Source organism: Leptonychotes weddellii, chromosome 7 (genome assembly GCF_054177405.1).
Source record: "Leptonychotes weddellii isolate Sample4059 chromosome 7, ASM5417740v2, whole genome shotgun sequence".
Taxonomy (NCBI): Eukaryota; Metazoa; Chordata; class Mammalia; order Carnivora; family Phocidae; genus Leptonychotes; species Leptonychotes weddellii.
In genome coordinates, this window is record NC_138375.1 from 53268708 (window position 1) to 53287484 (window position 18777).

The following is an 18777-nucleotide window of genomic DNA, read 5'->3' on the forward strand; positions in this document are numbered from 1 at the left end:
CGGCCCTTCCTCACCGCCTGTGGCTTGGAGATGGTTTTACAAAGACACGGACACGCTCGCTCACTCATCTGCGCTCCGGATGCACATCTCTACTCAAAGGGCTGAATGCCTTCTCCAGTCAGCTCTTCTCCGGTCTCCACACGGACTTTGCTGTGTGACAGAGGGCAAGTCATTTACCTCCCCGAGACCTGTCTTCTCCACTGCTCGCAGGATACTCAAGATCAACTCCTCATACTCACGGGAACTGTGATGGTCACCGAGCGGGCAAGGATGTGTACACGCACACAGATACTCGCCACGGCTACCTAACTGCAAACCAGAGATCACTAACCCCCATCATAAGATCTTAAAATACAAGGTTCTTCTCCTTGCCTCTCCATATCAGAGTTCAGTTATCCTCTTCAAACATTTAAGCTCAAATGACCAGAATGAAATAAATGCAAATAAATAATCCCAGAGCTTAAAATTCGAGGCAACAAACCTTTCTTTAAATTAAATAAACACATCCCCCCTCAGCCACATCCTACCCAGAGAGAGTCACACTGGTGACTGATTATGCGCTTCTGTATAATTATTTCACCACCCCACCCCCACCCTTCTTCAAGATCACATGCCTGTCAGCAGCTCTGTTTCAGCTTTCTTGCAGCATGGTGTGTCAGTGTTTGAGTTCCCTACATTCCCAGCACACTCCTGCAAGGTGCTTCCCCTTGTAGGATTCAACTCAGGCTTAATTCCTAGGCCCCAGATCTACGGTCAGTGACTCATGCCCAGGCCAGGCTCCTGAGCTGTAGCATTTAGATTTGTTCACACTGACCTTGGCCTCCCTCTGCCAACTCCCTGGCTTCCTTTCCACCAAAAAGAGGTGATGGAGGTGTGGGGTGGACAGCTCAGAATTTTTTTTTTCCTTTTGGTGTGTGTAAAATCAAAAGAACTGTACAGAGCGTGGCTCGAAGTTTGCAGGGCAGAACCTGCAAAGAGTCTCCGAGACATACACAGTGACAAGGGGCCTACTCACAGCAGCTGTAGGGACACCAGCCCATCAAATAGTCCCTTGGCAAGCTCGGTGATCTTGTTCCCATAGAGCACCCTGCAAAAGAGCAGAGAAGAGAGCAGTCACAAAAAAAAAAAAAAAAAAAAAGAGAGAGCAGTCACTGTGGAGGCCAGGGCCCTGGAACCCACTCATGTAGCGGCCATCGCCTCGGCCAACTCCAGCGGGTGGGTGGGTGGGGTTTCTCAGAGCATCTCCTTCCCTGGCTGGCCTCACCCCTCCTCCTTACTAGTGGGAGAGCAGGTGAGTGCCACCAGGGGCTGGAGAGGCAGGCTGTGTGGGAGGCAAGGAGAAATGGGCTCCATCCTGTTTCACTCCTGGGCAGCCCAGTTCAATAAATAATCCACAACAGGGAGCAGCAGTCCCTCTGTAGTGTCTCCCTGAGTGGCTAATATGACTCACACCTCAGCAATAAATAAGATGTGTAGGAAGCTGGCCGGCCCTGTGTCTTCTTGTCTTCAATGGGTATTGATCAGGCTGAGCCCAGCCTATAGAACGTTTCCTTTTAATATCCCATTGCATCCTAGCAATTCCTGAGCTGAGTTCTTTAATCATCCATTCAGACAGCGCTTTGGGTATCTGGGGTCCTATCCAGATGGCACAGGGACTGCTGAGTCAAGGACTGGCTCTCAGGAAACACTGGAGAGGAAGGAACTGTGACCTCGGAGCGATGGCCCCTGCACTCCAGCCCCTTCTTGACCTCCAGGAACCAAGAAACTCTGGATTCTTTTATCCCTTTCTCTTTCAGACCTACAGGGTCCCTCACACCATGTCTCCTATTCGTGGGCTGGCCTTCGGAAACTTGGTGGGGGGGCTTGGGGAAGAATTCTATGGTCAGCTCCTCCAGCCCAGTGCCCAGGGGGTTCAGTTGGCCCCCCACATAGGCGCCGAGGACCCTGCTGGCCTCCCTTGCTTTCATCCGTTTGGCACAGACTGCTTCTCTTGGGTCCAGCCTCCTCTGACATGGAAGAAACTGAGCTAAGGAGGGCTTTTTTCTTTTTGTTTTTTTCCTTTCAATTCCCTCTTGGGCCCTGAAGTACACTGCATGAATGCAATATTCAATCCCCACTCAGACTGCAAATCCAGGCTGTTACACGTCTTTGAGGAGACAAAATATTAGGGTGAGGAAATAGTAAATGGGAGCGATAAACCAAACCCCCTGTTTTCCAGACGCCACCAGGAAAAAGAGTGTCTCATTCAGCTGGTGGGTGTGTTTCATTAATGTTTCAACAAATTAATGAGTAAATAAAAGTCAGCATGATGGCTCAGGCTCACATTTGTAATTCATATTAATGTCGCACCGCTCACTGTGCCAAACACCGTAGCGTCACTGTCTGCTTGTCTCGGCTGATGTCAGAGCTTTTGGTGTAGCAGCAGCTGGTGGGGTGGTGGGACCAGGGACTTGGGCAGGGGATGCTCACATGACCCATCATACCTCCATATGGGACAGCTCTAACCTACTGGGTCAAAACCACTCTCCAGCAGACTGAAGAGGGCTGTGGGTCTACCTTGGAGCCACCTGGGTGTAGACCCACCTGGCTTTGCCCTCAAATCTTTCCTTGACTGTCTTCTTCCCACCTTTCAGGTCTTGAGTGCACACAGCTCTTCCTTGGGAAGCTTCTCCTGAATATTTGAATGTTTTTCACCACCTGTCACCCTGTTTTTATTTCTTCATCGCTTCATGATGTCATGTTCTATTACTTATGTATTCATTTACTTAAACGTTTTTCTGTGCCTCTACCTCTCAGCTCCCTTGAACGTTGGCTCCATGCGTGTGGTGACATTATGTGGCTTGCTCATGGCTGGGTCCCTAGAGCTGAGAGCTGACAGGGTCTAGCACAGTATTTGTTGAAAGAATAAATGAATGAGTACGGGCAAGGCTTTCCTGCCTTTTAGCTTGGCCACTCCTGAGTTTGGGTTGGGTATGTTTGTGTTCCAAGCTCCATGAGACCAAGGGTCTTGTCCATCCAGTTCACTGCCACATTCTATGTGCCTAGTAGGTGTCTACTTGAATGGATGAATGCATAAATTAGGGAGGGGGCACTTCCCTTATGGCCCCAGTGTATTTCAGAACTGGCCAGTGGGATGCCAATGCCATGTCTGGCAACCAGATTTTGAATTTTTTTTTTTCTTTCCCTGCAGGACCAGAAGCATCTCACAGTCCTCAGATTGTGCCCAAGTCCCAGCAGAGGGAAACCAGATAAGGGGAATGGGACGGTGGGGGCGGGGACAGGATCCTGGCAGCACACAGCCACTCCTCTGCTCCTCTGTGATCTTCAGCACAATAAGCAGGCATTAATCTCACAGACGATCCTGTCTTTGATAACCCAGCCAGATGTTCTATTCGATAAATGAAACTAATTTACTCTGCAAGCAGCAGGCAACAGCTGAGTCAAGAGGCTTCCCTGTCCTCAGCCCCCTCCCAGTGGGATGGGGCCAGGTGGGGGAAAATGTGTATCTTGTTACCTGCCCGCTCATAAATTAAGCAAACAGGTTACCGAGAGAAGCAAAGCACAGACAGCTTGCTCACCCCTACTCAGTGGGCGGGTCATCAAGTGACATAAATGATATCAGCTGATGATACCTCTCGAGTCTTAGTGTATATTTTTCACATTATCTGGAGTGAAGAGGCAGCATCACATGGGGTTGAGAGTATGGGTTCTGGAGTCACACTGTGTGGGTTCAAATCCTGCCTCCCCCCGTTGTGGACGTCGGATAATTACACTTATTCGGCAAGCTTTATTTTTGTGCAATTATTGTGCGCCAGGTACTGTTCCAGGTGCCAGAGATTCAGCCAGGATCAAAACAGATAAAAGCTCCTGTCTGTGCGGAGCTCGGATCACCCCGATTCCTTCTACTGTAAAAGAGAGATGAGGATAAGAGTCTGTATTTTAGGTTGTTCTGAGGACTAAACCTGCAAGACTCCTGGCACACCCTAAGTGCTTTATAGGTACTGCCAATTATTTTAATCATGGTCACCACTGAAGGTGTATTAGGCGGGAAAGATAGAGCTCTCCCCATTTTGTCTGGGGGGGAAATAGACCCAAGTGGCGTCCCCTGGGCCATAATGTCCCTGGGTCACTGACAGAATCAGGACAAAGCTCCATGCCTTCCTGCCCCTGTGGGTCTCTGAGTCTCTGTGGGTGAGGCTGTGGTTCCACCCAGCAGGCTGCCCTAGGGTTGTGAAATCCAAGAGAAGGCCTTACAGGAGGGGGTGGATGCTTACTCAAGAAAAGCTTGAAAATCAGGGGAAGAAAATTAGCTTCTCCCTTGACGAGGTCACATAGATGGGCGAAATGGGCACATTGGTAATAAACATATATTACCGTTCCGTCCCTCCAGGTCCCTAGAGAGCACTGCTGAGGCACGTGGGTGGGAGGGGAAATGTGGGTAGAGCAGAAGATGCATTTGAATTAGAAGCCAATAACTGGGAAGGCTGCTGGGCACTTAATCAATAAAAATAATGCATTTGGGTTGTAGAAATATTCCCCAAGATCAATTTCCCCTGAAGAAATATTTGTTTCTTTTACCAGGTTGCCACAAGTGTGTAAGGGAACATAAAGCCTTGATAAACACCTCCTGAAAAATATGGACACATCCCTCTCCTATTGCCAACTCCGCCCCCCCCCTCCCGCCCCACGCGACTCTGCTCCCCACTTACAGTGATGTGAGTGATTTCAGACCCTGGAAGGCATCTGGAGCAATGTCCGATATCTGATTCTTGCTGATGTCTCTAAAAAACATTGATGGGAGAGCCTGAGAACACAGCTCCAAGGTGTGATACGGTCATTCCTAGGTGTGAATCGAGCACTTCAGATATTTAAAGCAGTGAGAATTAATCAGTTTATTTATTCACAGTACAAGAGAAAGGGCTTAAAGACCATTCAGTTCAACTGTCTCTTGATGAAATATACTACATTTGTTTCACTCTTCTTGGCTTTCAAAGAATGCTCACCCACAGCATCTTGACTTTGACATATGGCTTTGCACATGTGAGCCCTCCCTTCATAGGGAAGGCCGCACCCAGGCACATTGGGGCCTTGTTGTGCGTTACCTAGCAATTATAGCATCAACAAAGCAGAAGCTGGCCTCACCCAAACACAGGCCAGGGTTCGGGCATGCATTATCTTCTTGTCGCATGCCTCAGCCAATGCTGATTTTCTTCCCCATATTGTCCTGAGTCATTTCACCTCCCAGTGACCTTTCCTTACTGACCTGAAAAGAGGTTTTGAGCAGTGACTAAAGTCTGGTTCGGTGCGTCCTCCAGGTCATGTGATGCAAACACATCATGAGATCCTCATGGGATGGCTCTGAGATGTGGATTTGTCACTGGTAGTGTTCCTCAGACGGGCGTGAGCCCGCGGCGGCGGGGCGGGGGGGCGGTGATGCCCAGGGCTGGGGCGTCCGGTGGAAGAGCGGGAGGCTACGTGACAGAAGGCAGCCACCCTGGCTGCGCCCGCCGGTGCAGAGGAATCACCCTGACCTGGCTCCTCCTCAGGGCCCAGAGGCTGCCCCTTTCCTGCATCCCAGTTACTTCCAGCCTCTAGTTCTTGCTAATGGCACTTCACTGAGGCGGAAGACTTTCTCTGAGTCCTTAGCTCGAGGGCGGCCTCTGGGCTCCTATCATTGGAAGGTGAGTTGCCCCAGTTTCCAGAGACAGCGCACCTCTCCAGTTCTTTTTTTTTAACAAAAGACATCAATGGGTCTTTGCTTTTGTGTAGGAGAGAGCGAGCTGGGGTCTTGGAGGGTCAACAAGGAGGAGCCGAGGGACTATGGAGAAGAAAGCACATCTAAGCTGATTCTTAAGCAACTGCCTCCGGCGAGGCCAAACCCCCAGCCCCCAGCCTCTGAAGCGCACTCCCTGGGTCTGTTTCTCCCCTCCTTCTAATAGCCTTCAAAGGGCTGCATGGCCACCTTTCCTAGGCCTCTGCTCCCTCCGTCCCTGGTTCCAAAGCCAGGAAGTTGAAAGATATTTCACAGGTTAAGGCTTCTTAGGCACAGCTGTTGAGCTTATCCCTTTAGCTGGCAAGATCGCCTCTCACAAATCCACAGATTGTGCTCACAAACTCGTCAGTTTACACCAGGCTTTTCTCCAGCGCTCCACTTCTGTATAAGGGTCTTACCAAGCAAATGCCCTGGATTATCCTAATCTTGCTCTCCCTCCGCCTGCCTGCCTCACTAGGCATGTCAGGCCAGCACGCTGGCTCTGTGCTCAGATCAGACCGCTGAGCGAGCCTGGGTTTTTGTTTTGTTTTGGGGGTTCTGTTTTGTTTTCCTGATCACGGGATGTCTCTTCAAGCTATTTAGATCTCTAGCATGCAGGAAGAAGTTCTGGAACTTGGGGATAGCAGGGGGAGCCTTCTGCTTTAGCCTCGTCAGGGCAAAGTGGTGGTCAGGCCACAGCTAGCCTTTCAGACGCACTCTTCTCTGTACACGGGAGGGATGTCTTGTGCTCTTGAAAATGATGGGGAGTAGAAGTGGACAAGTGATAGTTTAGCTGGGGATTGCCCCTGGTGGTCACTTCATCTTAGTTCTTAATTCTGCAGGAAGCAAATGGCAGCCTGAAAAGGTGAAGGACCTAGAGCCACAGGTGACGTGACGCAGCTATGTGTTTGGCATCTCAGGTCTTCCCTCACTTCACAATGACGGATGCACGGGGCAGCGGCACCGCACAGAAGGCAGGCTGGGGAAGGCATCTCCTGCTCCCTGACCTCTTTGCCTGAGCCCTCCCGATCCACAGCAGGTGGCCCTGAGCTGACTCCAGGTTCTGGGTCACTCCTGCTCAGTGGTTCTCAAACATCACTAGGGTGTTTACTAAAGCGCACCCCCGGGGAGTCTGCTTTCACGAGCAGGGGGCAGGGGGCTAGAAACCTGCATGTACAGCCCATCTCCAGTGATTCCTGTGCACGTGGTCGCGGGGCCATCCTTTAGGCCACAGTGTTTTCCCATCAGGTCGGTCTTAGACATACCCCAGTGCCCCGGGGCTTACAAACTGGATGGCCGAGAGGCAGTGGACTTTCCAGACGGTTCAGAGCCAAGGTGACAGATACCTGTGGAATCCTACTCTACGTAAGAGTGCAGAAGCGGAAGAACATGCCTTTCTGGCCAAGTCGCACAGCTGTGGCCCCCATTTGCCTGCGCCGTCAGTTAACCGGCCCCTTAAGACCAGGGGCTTCTCTCTAGTGCCTATTGTGCTCCTCATAAATGGCTTCTCTACCTTGATACTAGTTTTTACCTGGAAGTATTTTTTATACTAAGCCGGCCACGAGAAATGGGGACAAAGTCATTCATTCCAGGAGAATCCTTTGTTGTTGCTGTTTTTGTTATTAGAGAGAAGAGGAGGGTGTCGTTCATACATAGTTTCCCCATACATAGTTGAGGGGAAACTTCTTTCTGTTAGAGAGACTGGCCACATACACCTAGGAGGAATTCACACTTAGGGTTTTAAAATCCATTCTCACCAGGGGCCCTACTTCTCCCAAGCCATCATACTTCAGTCTTGGTTTGTGAAGTTCTGTTAATCGGAAAAATTTTTAAGTGGTCTCTCTTCCCTACCGCCATCTCCTTGGGGAAAAAAAGGGCATCATAATAAATATCAGTAGCATCAGAAGTGATCAAAAATTAAATTCCCTTCGCAGGTCATGACTGAGAAGGTCTTATGAATTTTGAATTGCACAGATCATGGCAACTCCAATGGGATGAAGAAAAGGACAGTAAAACATAGCCAAGCTCTAAATTACCTGGACTTCACAAAAAATTAGAGCAGTAACTTAAATCATGCAAGAGATATAGGTTGGGGCAGTGACTGAACTTGTCATTTTTCACTGAAATTACTATCTGGCTGCATAATCAAGCTAGACTTTAAAAATGAATTTGGGGGGGGTATGGAGTGAGCTGGGGAAGCAGGGAGACCAGGAGATTAATGGCCCAAGGTTTTAAATATTAAGGCCTATATTTATACAGCTCCTCCAGCAAGGATGCTGCCAAGGGGAGAGAAAAAAGTACGTGCTCAGGGCTGGCTCATTATGTTGGTTTCTACTTCTGGAATTGTACCAGGAGAAAATCTTGTTTGGTTTGGATTTCCAGGAAGATGGGAAGTTGCCTTCCCAAGATCCGAGGGTAAAGCCTACCAACGCCACTGTTTCTTGGGGATGTTTATTTTTAACATCAAAGGAGTCAGCAGACACTTAACCTCTTTAATGGAGGCCCTCCTACCCAAGGGAAACCGATGAATCAGCCTTCAGCAGAAGGGCGCAAGATCGAGTCGGTGCATGTTTCTACCTGCTCTCTCTTCCTCTGTGGGGGCCAGAGAGGGTAAATAACTGGGATGAAAACAGCATTTTGATTACTGGACCATGATAAATGACTTCTCAGCCCAGAAAAGGGAAAGGTGTCTCCTTCCCCTATTCTTAATATCTATGCTGGCAATGGCTGGGCCATTTCTGAATCCTACTAGCCTCCCTTGCGAGCGCCCTGGTCTGAGTGACTCACAGAGCGGGGTTCAGGGCAGTCATGGGTTGGGGAAGGGTGGTGATGATGTTGCCCCCATGGCGGGGATAAGGGCCATGATGCATGATGCTGTCAGTGGTGCCGTGGTAGGGAAGGAACAGCAGTGTTGGTGTCCCCCAGGTATTGATAGGATACAGTGGTCAGTGATCCTGGATGCAGTGGTAATGGGGATGGTGGGGATAATCACAGGCAAGACATATGTGGTTGGAGGATAAGGAAGGGCCCAAGGCTTCTTATCTCACTTAGAAAGAATAGAAAGTCCTTACCCATGGTCTAAAGGGTCCACAGGATCTGGCGCTACGTATCTACTTCTCCAACACAATCCCCACCACTCTCTCCCTCACCCTCCCGTCCTCCTTGCTGCTCTGCAAACCATCCACGTACGCTCCCCAGGGCTCGTCACTTGCTCTCTCCTGAGAGCTCCTTATTCCCACCCTTCATTTGGGTCACCTGCACAGAGAGGCTCCTGTGGGCCCTTCCTTTGTTTTACTTTCTAGTACTTACCAATTTCTGGTACTTGTTTCTTTTCTGCGTTCTCCCACTCAAGTATGTAAGCTCCACAGGAGCAAACTTTGTTTTAGTGCACACTCCGTCCAGAGACCCTGCAGTTCCTGCACGTGGTAGACGCTCTCTCTTTGTTAGATGTGTGTGTGCATGGCCGTAGGCATGTTGGTTAGGGTGCTGTAGACGGATACAAGGCCACTGTCCCAGCTTTATTGACACTCCTATTTCAGGTCCACATCATGAAAGCGAGGACAGTCAAAATGGTGGTACAGGTTTTTTTAGCCAACTCAGCTCTACCTCTGACTCAGATAATTTCACTTTGCTGTAGTTGGAGAGACCCCTAGCTCTGAGGTGTCTAAATCCATATACCTCACCATCTGAAAGCAACACTCCTGACCCACACCTCCCAATCTTAGAGAGCATTCCAGGTCCAACACTAAACTCTCCAGGAAGGATGCGAGGCAGGCAGTCATCTGGGCAGGTTGCCCACGACACAGGACACCCATTACCCCCCGCATAAAAACATCAGCCTCATCCCTTCCCTGGGGAAACTCACATTCGCTTCAGTTTCTTGTACTGGGTGAAGGCTCCAGCAGGGATGGATTTGATGGAGTTCTGTTCCAGGCGTCTGGGAAACAGAGCAGAGAAGAGTCAGTTAACCATCCACCTGTCAAGAGGTGGTGGCTGAGGGCCTTGAAGACAGGATGGTCCCTCTTATCACATGGCACCCCTATTGGTTATAGGACACCAGGCAAACACTGTGTGAAAGCTAGAGACCCATGTTCTAGTGGAAGGAGCACCCATCCCAGGATCTAATGGCCATCGGAAAAATGAAAGAAGATGACATCTCCTTGAGGATTCTGGCTCTTGCTTATCATAAGCCATCTTTGAAGGCAGAGGTCTTCTTCAAAAAATCTGTAGCACCAGAGTGCTGAAAAAGTCAAAGGGATAAAGAGAAGAAGAGATGGCCTGTGGGCCAGTGATACCTGCCTGCCAGAGAAGCATGTCACCTTTCAGTAAACACTCAACCCCTCCCTGCCACAGGGGTACCGAACAGGCAGGAATGACAATGGCTGACTTCATTACTGGTTTTTTTTATTAAGGTATAACTGACTTAGTTTCAGGAGTACAACATACAATAAACTACAACATTTGATATTTGTTTCTGGGTTTTTCAATGGGCTTCTAAAGTGCTGGAAAAATGGCCTTCAAATCTTTAGGGTCCCAGCCTGACACCCATCAAACTGGCTTCCTGAAATCCCAAGGCCCCTAGGGGCCCCAGTCGGACCACCCCCCGGGGGCTGCTGCTAGAACCCCTGGCTTTACCACCTTATGGACTTCCCTGAAGTGCTTCCTCTCCTGGGACTGCAGAATGACAAGAAATGCTACAGGCCCAGGGCCCAGAACTTCCTTGAAGAGAAGGGGCCATGGGGAGTGAGCAAGCATCTCAATGCTTTATTCTCTCGCCTCTCAGATGACTTCCTGTCAAGAACAGGTGTGGAGGGCCACAGGCCTGAATGGGAGGCAGGACCCTCTGTTAGAGGTGATGAGTGAATGCCCTGGCCTTGTCCAAGGACTCAGCCTCTCCTTCTTGCCCATCTCCCTTTTCTCCAGGGTGTGGATCTTTTCATCACCTCCTCATTTGACATGGATGTTCCCCATACCCCCAGCTGGGAAGACACACAAAAAGGTGTGTGCAGGGAGGGATGGGGGGAGCAGAAGGGACAGACGGGCGGAAGCGGCTCCCTTGGAGGCTACATCTAGTGGATGCATTTCTGGCGGTGATGAACCCATTCATCTTGAAGAGTAATCCCTGCTGCAGAGTCAGGGAGACAGTCATATTAATTTGTGCCTCTGCAATCTCATCTTCATTGGGGGAAGAGAGTATTTGTTACTGGAACCGCTAATAGAGCAGTTTGCCAGCAATTTTCCCATTTCAAACAACATCTCAGCTGCTAATGTGCAATGGTTTGTCAGGCCTACCCATAACACAGACAAATCACTCTCCAGGCCAAAGGAAGGGTGGGCGGGTGGGTGGAGAAAAAGAGGAAGGGCGGGTGGGAGGAGAAAGGGAGCATCAGGACAGATCATTCTTGGCTGCTGGATGAAGAGAGTCTACAAAGGAGACTGCCATGCTCTATTAAGAAAGCCTTTGTGGCGTGCCGGAGGGGGTGGGGAGCATGCTCTGTGGGCACACGGGCACAGGCTGGCTGAACGGAGCCGGGCTGGTTCATGGGAGGGCACAAGAGCAAGCCACCAGGTCTTAGACTCTGTGAGCTACCGGATCCAGCCACCCACGGAGGCAGCGGACTCGGGGCAGGCTGCCTTGACTGAGATGTTCCAAGGACATTCTTGTTTTCCAGCTGAGCAGAGTTCAGTAGGGATTTCTCAGCCAAGGCAGTGGCTCTATGGGTCTCTGGGGCTGCCAGTCAGGTGGAAAATGCTCTCCAGGAATCCTGTGATTCACCTGCCACTTTGGCAAGGGATTGTGGCTGGATGATGCCTCTGGGGAGAGCCACTGTCTGTAATGATGGCAACGCCCTCAGTTTTTGCAAGAGGATCCACCGCTCCCAGCTGCAGGCCAAGAGCCCATGCGAGTCAGGTCAGCACTGCGTGGGAGGTCAGCCGGCTATGTGTGCGATTCATACTCAATTAACCTCCACTGTAGTGACGGGTGTAAGAGCCGAGGGAGGGATGAACCAGCGAGCAGTACGTGGTACCTGTCCCCAAGGAGTTTAATAATCTGGGGACAGCAACAGCCCAAGACGGTCCATCACAGAACCAAATTCTATGGCTCACATAACAAACAGGAAGAGCTATCATTTATGAGGCCAAGTTGATTTATGTCTGTTATCTCTTTTAATCCTTACATTTATGAAGCAAGCTGTGTTGGCCTCATTTTGTGGATGCTGAAAATAAAACCTAGAGGGACCAAATAGCCTGTCCAGAGTGACAGAGCAAGTAATTGGCAGAGCTGACATCTGTTTGTACCCATCGGACATACTGCCTGCCTCTCTTTCTGAAAACAGAGAAACTGAGGCCTAGAGACTAAAGTGACTCCCCCAAAGTCACAGAAAGGTTCGGGAGGTTAAGACCCCAGGCAGCCTCTGCAGAAGTCGGTATTTTGTAAAAAGGCTGAAGGAGTTGAGGGAGACGCTGTACAGATGCGAATATATATAGATATGCAAATAGAGTGCAAAGGTGTGGTTTTGAACAAAGAACTCCAATCTCTGCAGGGACGGCTCTGTGCGTCCCGTACTCGTCAGACGCACACACTCCAGGGATGGTATTTGTCTCTGCAGCCTCTCTGCTGCTTATGCTGCTGTGGGTCCTGGCTGGGCACCGAACCCCTTACGGAGTGCCAAGGCCATGGCAAGTGCCACGATGTGGGTTAACCTTGCCCCAAGGGGCATCAGAGTTTGTCTGGGGGGTGTAGTTGTGAATAGTCAGTGTTCTTCAAATGCAAAGTAAAGGTGAGGGTAGGGATAATGACAATAGTAAGAGCTAATAGCTATCAGGTGCTTGTAAGTCGGGCATTAGGCTAAGAGTTTTACCTGGTTTATCTTAATATTTACACCTCTCTGAGGCAAGTCCTATTCATTATTACCATCTCCACTTTAAACGTGAGAAAATGGAGACTCAGAGATGTTAAGTCACTTGTCCAGATTCACATAGCCAGGAAGAGCTACAGCTGGGATGAAACTCAAGTTCGTCCCATTCAAAAACCTCAACTCTCCGTCACCGAGCTTTGCCAAATCCCATTTGGAGCGGAGGCATCTCCATTTTTAGTCATTGCCAGCTCATCCTCAGGGAAACGGCCCCTTTGTCAAGGGAGTAAGCCCACAGTGAGTGTGCACACACGAAGTTTCTATGCAGCAGATAGCCCCTGGTGGGTTTTATACAGCCTGGAACAAGCATGCAAAGATCCATATTCCCAGTGACAAAAGGTGTGAAGGATGAGAAGAAGCAGTAGCACCAGCAAAAACTGTCACATTTAGAGAGGTGTCTGAAGCCAACATCTGTTTTAGGTCTCTCTTAAATGGCACATGGGTCTTTCTTTGTCTGGCAAACATTCTTCAGGCTGCAAACTGATTTAATAGAACTAGCATAAAAACAAACATACAAATCAAACATCTGAACATCTTCCGGCACCAGTAAACACAATGGGAACATCTGATGGGGATTTCAGCCATTTGCGCTCTGTATTGATTTGCCCTAGTTTCTCGGTGCTTCCTTAATGATCTGTCATTTGCAAACATGCGACTGAACACAATATATTTCTAGCAGTGCATAAGTCAACATGATGCCAGAGAGACTGGCAGGGGCACGGCAGCGCAACGGCAAGGCTACGAGTCACCTGATAGAGCGGTTCTGGAGCTGGGTTCGAGTATTGGTGGCAGAAATGGCTGAGGTGGCAAGAAGGACAAACATCTACCATTTATTGAGGGCCGTTTATATGTTAGACACTGGGCTCTTTGCACGCTGGCTTTTAGTCGTTCAACAATCCTACAAAGCAAGTATTATTATTAGTATAATAACAACAAAGATGAGGGCTGCGGGCATGTGACATGAGTCATTTGTGACCTGCTCTGCACAATACCTGGCATTTGCCGACAGAAAACAGAGGTGCAGGCACGGAGCCAGATTCGCTCTTCTGATTATATGCATGTGCCCAGATGCCTCTCCCAGAGAATTGTTTTTTTTATCATCTTAGGAAAAAAATGAAAGAAAAATAGTATGGGAACTTGAGACTAAACCATTCTATCATGTTGCACATGTGACCCCGTGCATAGGTTTTTCTTTTTAGGTTCCATTCAGTGTCTTCCAAACATTGTGCTAATTTTCTGCACAATTGTGCTACTTAATCTTCATAGAAAATCTCTAGTAGGGCTGATGAGCCCCATTTTGCAAAGGGGGGAGCGGACTGAAGCAGGAGATGTTAAGAAAGGTGCCCTAGGTAAGAGGCAAAACTGGGAATTCAACCCTGGACTACTTATCTCAAGGCTCTGTTCTTAATTATTCTGCGCTGCATCCGCTTCCCTTTTATTCCACTGCCCCATCCCACCCCATCTCCCCACCTTCCATGTGACAGTCCCTCAGAAACCTGGTGCTCTCAGAACATTGAAGAATCCTGGATGGTGGTGGCTTCCAGAACCCTCCAGTCCTTTTGTTCTGTTGTCTGCTTTTTTTTCCTTTTCCTTTCCCATCCTCTCTTTTTAAAATCCCCTGGTGACCAGTATAATGGGAGAATATGTGTTTTTGTTAAGCAGATAAGCCACTATTTATCTCCTCACCCCAGACAATGGGATTGAGGTGAAATGATGGCTACCTTTCCCCCAGATGCTTTCACTTATGACTCGACAGGAAGCCCATCCGCGGCCTTTCTCCATCAACTAAATTGAGCTGCTAGAGCAGAGGGCATGAGACACACTGGATGGCGCTGTGTGTGTGTATGTATGGGTGCGGGGGACAGAGCAAACTGGAAGAAGATGGAACAGAGATTAAGATGAAGCTCTAGCTACAGATGGTCCTCTTGAGCCTTGAGGACTCTGGAGGGAAGACAGAAGACCACAGAAGAGAGGAAGGTGTGAGCCTCTGGCTCTTCCCAGAATCTATCCCTGGTAGAGGCTGGAGCTAGTTCAGAGAAACGACAGAGAGCAGCAAGAACGGTGCCGTTGGTGGGAGGTCAGTTTCGAGGAAAATCTGCAGGGAGCTGTCTCACTGTGGGTTCTCTGGAAGAAAGCTATTTTTAGAGGAATTGGCTCTGCTATGCGGGGAGACCAGCACACAGTCCTCGGAGCTGCTTTGGCTTTGAAAAAAAATTCTAAAAGAGTTTGCCAGATGGCTTTGCATGAGAGATAGCCCTTCCTCCCCTCAAAAGTTGGGGAGTGCAGAACCCCTCCCGAGGTGTTAGAGAATCACTACCGGCTGAGGATTGTGCACAGGGCCTGGAGAGCCTGATAGGGTGCCAAGCATCCCTAAAGAGAGGGGGGAAATCTGCACTGTATGGGTGCCATGGACAAAAGGCAGAATTCCTGACAGTAAAAAGTCACATTCAGATGTCTCTGGGATGATAAATCAGACACCTCCTATTCATCCTGGGCTAGGTACTGCAGTTTCAACTCTCTACTCTCTATCTCATCTTTCAACCTCCCCCATCTGCTGGTCTTCTCTCCCTGCTATGAGGATGCGTTTCAGCTGTTTTCAAGACTTCAGGGCCAACACACGGGTCCCCAGGCAAGGGCTTTGTTACCTTGAAGAATGAGCAGGTTTCTTCCTCAAAGGTCTCTCTTACATGTGACCTCTCCCCATCCCCTCCTAACCATAGAATCTTGTCTCATCTCTTTAATGTCTCAGTTTCATTTCATCACAGAAGGAGAAATCCTGGGCAATCTGTCTGGTGGGCCGTGGGTGCTCGGCAAGCAGGGGCAGCCTTATTTCCATGTCTGCATACATTTGCATGAAGATGAGCTCCTGCCAGGCTCCATTCCTAATGCAAGTGGCTAGCCTGGTTCTTGAACCTCTTCTCTCATCCATAACCCTCAAGAACCTGACCTAGCGTTGGGGAAGGTTTGTGTATGCGGGTAGCTCCAGCTCCTATGATATGGCCCAACGCTTCTCACTGAGCCTAATAAAAGTGGAACTGGTAGTAGTAGTAGTAGTAGTACTAGCAGTAGTAAAATACCAACAGTCCTGGCTGACAGCCTATCCTCTGTGTCAGACACAACGCTGAGCTTTTGACAGCACACGTTCATTTCGCTTTCACGAGACCTGTTAAGAAGGTACCACTGGCCTCCGCATGTTTCGGTTGGGGAAAACAAGACTCAGAAAAATTATTTAACCAAGAGCTAAAAGGCAGGGCCAGAGCTAGTATGTGGATCTAGCTCCCTGAATTCAAGGTCCACACTCTTAAGAACCTGGTTGCTGTTTGTGGCTGTTTGTTTTTAGAAGCACTCCAGCTAGATTGGTCATTCCCAGACTTTTAGATTTCACAGGCTAGGTGGTTCCAGACCTTTTATTTTGCCAATTAAGGTGCCCTGTGTGTGTGTGTTATATAATACACGTTTATATAGAGACATACATTTATAATTACATAATAATTACATATGTGATTAAACACATATTTATCACGTACATGTGCATGCACACACAAGCATATATATTCTGCCTTCAGCAACCATCATTTCATAAGATAGAGGGCATTTTAAAAAACAACAGTAACAGAATAAGGGAGCCCAGGAATTTAAAATAAAGGATAGTCTTTTAAATTGAATAGTTTTGCTCAACAGAAAAACATCACATTGTTCTTGTTTTTCTCACTTTACCTCACACCAGGAAAAAGATATCAGTAATCCGACAGCCTTTCAGAAATCGCTACTCTAGTTTGTTAACATCCCTTTATTTTATTATTATTTTTAAAGATTTTATTTATTCATTTGAGACACAGAGATACAGAGAGAGAGAGAGAGAAAGCATGAGTAGGGAGAGAGAGAAGCAGACTCCTCGCTGAGCCAGGAGCCCGATGTGGGGCTCGATCCCAGGACCCTGGGATCATGACCTGAGCCGAAGGCAGACGCTTAACCATCTGAGCCACCCAGGCACCCTGTTAATATCCCTTTAAAAACTTGATGTCCAGGTATGAGCCCAACAGTCCAGGTATGGCTTGGTCTGCATGGGTCTCACCTCTGATGTGGACATCTGCAATTTCTCTCTCCCAGACACCTGAGCTGTGTGCCTGTGAGGCCCAAGTTGGAGGTAGAAAGATGTGGGGCAGAGGAGGGTGAATCAGGGGTTGGCAGGGGTCAAGTTACAGCTTGACTATTAGACTGACCTCTTTCATCAGGCTGTGGTTTGAGGAAAGATCTATGGCTGCCAAAGAGGGAAGATAAACCTGGCAGATGGAGGGAGAAAGGAACGAAGTGGGGCAGAGAAAGAAAGCAAAGATCTTTGGGAATCTGAAATGAGATGAACATGGGAAAGAATTCTGTCTAGAACGTCTGACTTGGGAGGGCCAGAGCCCTACCCTGGCATGGGTGGAGAGGGAAGGTGGGCAGCTTTTATGACAAGGAGCAAAGCATTAACTGGGTGAAGAGAGAGATGGGGCTGGGAAGTGAGGTGGGAAGATCACTGGTGGGGGAGAGGGAGAGAAGGAGGGAAATGAATCAGGAGAGGAAGATAAAGACAAGGGGAAAGAGTACGGAATGGGGAAGAGAGTAAGGCCAGGAACAAAAGGAATTCAGAGAAGAAGAGAAGGGGATGAGCAGGAGCCGCATGGGGTCTAAGTGAGCTCCTTCCATGGAAGGGATCTCCAAAGCGAGAGCAATACACCATGAGGAGTGAAGGGAAACAGCAAAATGTGAAGTGAATTAATTGTTGGTTCTTGCCAAAAGGAAGACTGAAGGTTGAGCAAAGGCCATGGAAAGTGTGGGTGTCAGGCCAAAAGGACGCTTTACTGACTGGTTCCTGCCTGCAGGCGTGAGTTGTGTCTACTAACGCTGGGGGAAGAAAGTTTTGAAGGGAATTAGGGAAAAGCTGGTAAAACCAATGAAGAAAGAAGAAACTGACTCTCCACTGTAGTAAATCATGTTTCTTCTCATCTTAATCAGGATGAGAGAAAAGTCTTTAAAATGTCCCTTTGATCTGGCTCCTCATTGCCTCTCTGATCTCATCCTCGAACGCTCTCCCTTATGTTTACTTACTCCAGCAACACTGGCCTTCTGGTATAGCAGGCACACTCCTACCTCTGGGCCTTTGCACGTGCTGTGCCCTCCACCTGCAACAGTCTTCCTCCACATAGCCACATGTTTTGTCCCCCCTAGTTACTTTGAATCTTTTCCTTGTTTTATTTTTCTCCACAGAAGCCATCGCCTTCTATCATGTCATATAATTTGTTTTGCTTTTTTTTTTTTTTAAAGATTTTATTTATTTATTTGAGAGAGAGAATGAGAGAGAGAGAGCATGAGAGGGGGGAGGGTCAGAGGGAGAAGCAGACTCCCTGCCAAGCAGGGAGCCCGATGCGGGACTCGATCCTGGGACTCCAGGATCATGACCTGAGCCGAAGGCAGTCGCTTAACCAACTGAGCCACCCAGGCGCCCTGTTTTGCTTTGTTTATTGTTTATTACCTCCCCCCTCCTCCGAATGCAAGCATCATAAAGGCAGGAATTTTATGTCTCTTATTCACTGATGCTCCTCAAGCACAGAACTACGATTGGAACATAGCGGGCTAACAACAGACGTTTGCTGAATGAATGTGTGAATGGCTGAGAGAGTTAATGGGCCGTCTATCGGAATAGAAGGGCATGCATAGGAGGAGGAAGGGGGGGAGAAGAGCAACAGAGAGGCTAGGGGAACGTGTGTCTTATTTGGAGGATTTTATCTGATGATATCTGGAGTAGGAGGGTTCTATCTCACCGTGTTTTTAATAAAGCCACCTAAAAGTGAAGGTAGAACATGAAAACACTTGTGGTCATTTAAAGAGTGATCTTGAGGTCGGTGTTGACTGACCCTCTACTCAATCCAGAATGAGAAACTGGCCATTGTCTAATGCACGGGGGGAAGAGTAGACAAGTTTGAGCTATACGGTCAACCTACTTTTAGTGGAACTTTGAACATCCGTGCACACACATGGACGCACACAGTCTTGTCTGTGGACCTACAGACCAAGTCTCGGGGACAAGAATCTGATCTGAAATGATGAACAGTTCAGTCTCTTGCT

General features: G+C 48.7%; 1 protein-coding gene across 2 annotated transcripts in view; it reads right to left on the bottom strand.

The window, feature by feature from the left end:
* Nucleotides 1-18777, bottom strand: part of SLIT3 (slit guidance ligand 3) — a 592271-nt gene that overhangs the window by 102449 nt on the left and 471045 nt on the right. For both annotated transcript variants that reach the window (XM_081826287.1, XM_081826286.1), the window contains exons 10-12: nucleotides 9618-9689; nucleotides 4710-4781; nucleotides 1016-1087 (exon numbers count right to left, since the gene is read on the bottom strand). In XM_081826287.1, the coding sequence (XP_081682413.1) occupies nucleotides 1016-1087; nucleotides 4710-4781; nucleotides 9618-9689 (216 nt within the window). The remainder of the gene's footprint in view (nucleotides 1-1015; nucleotides 1088-4709; nucleotides 4782-9617; nucleotides 9690-18777) is intronic.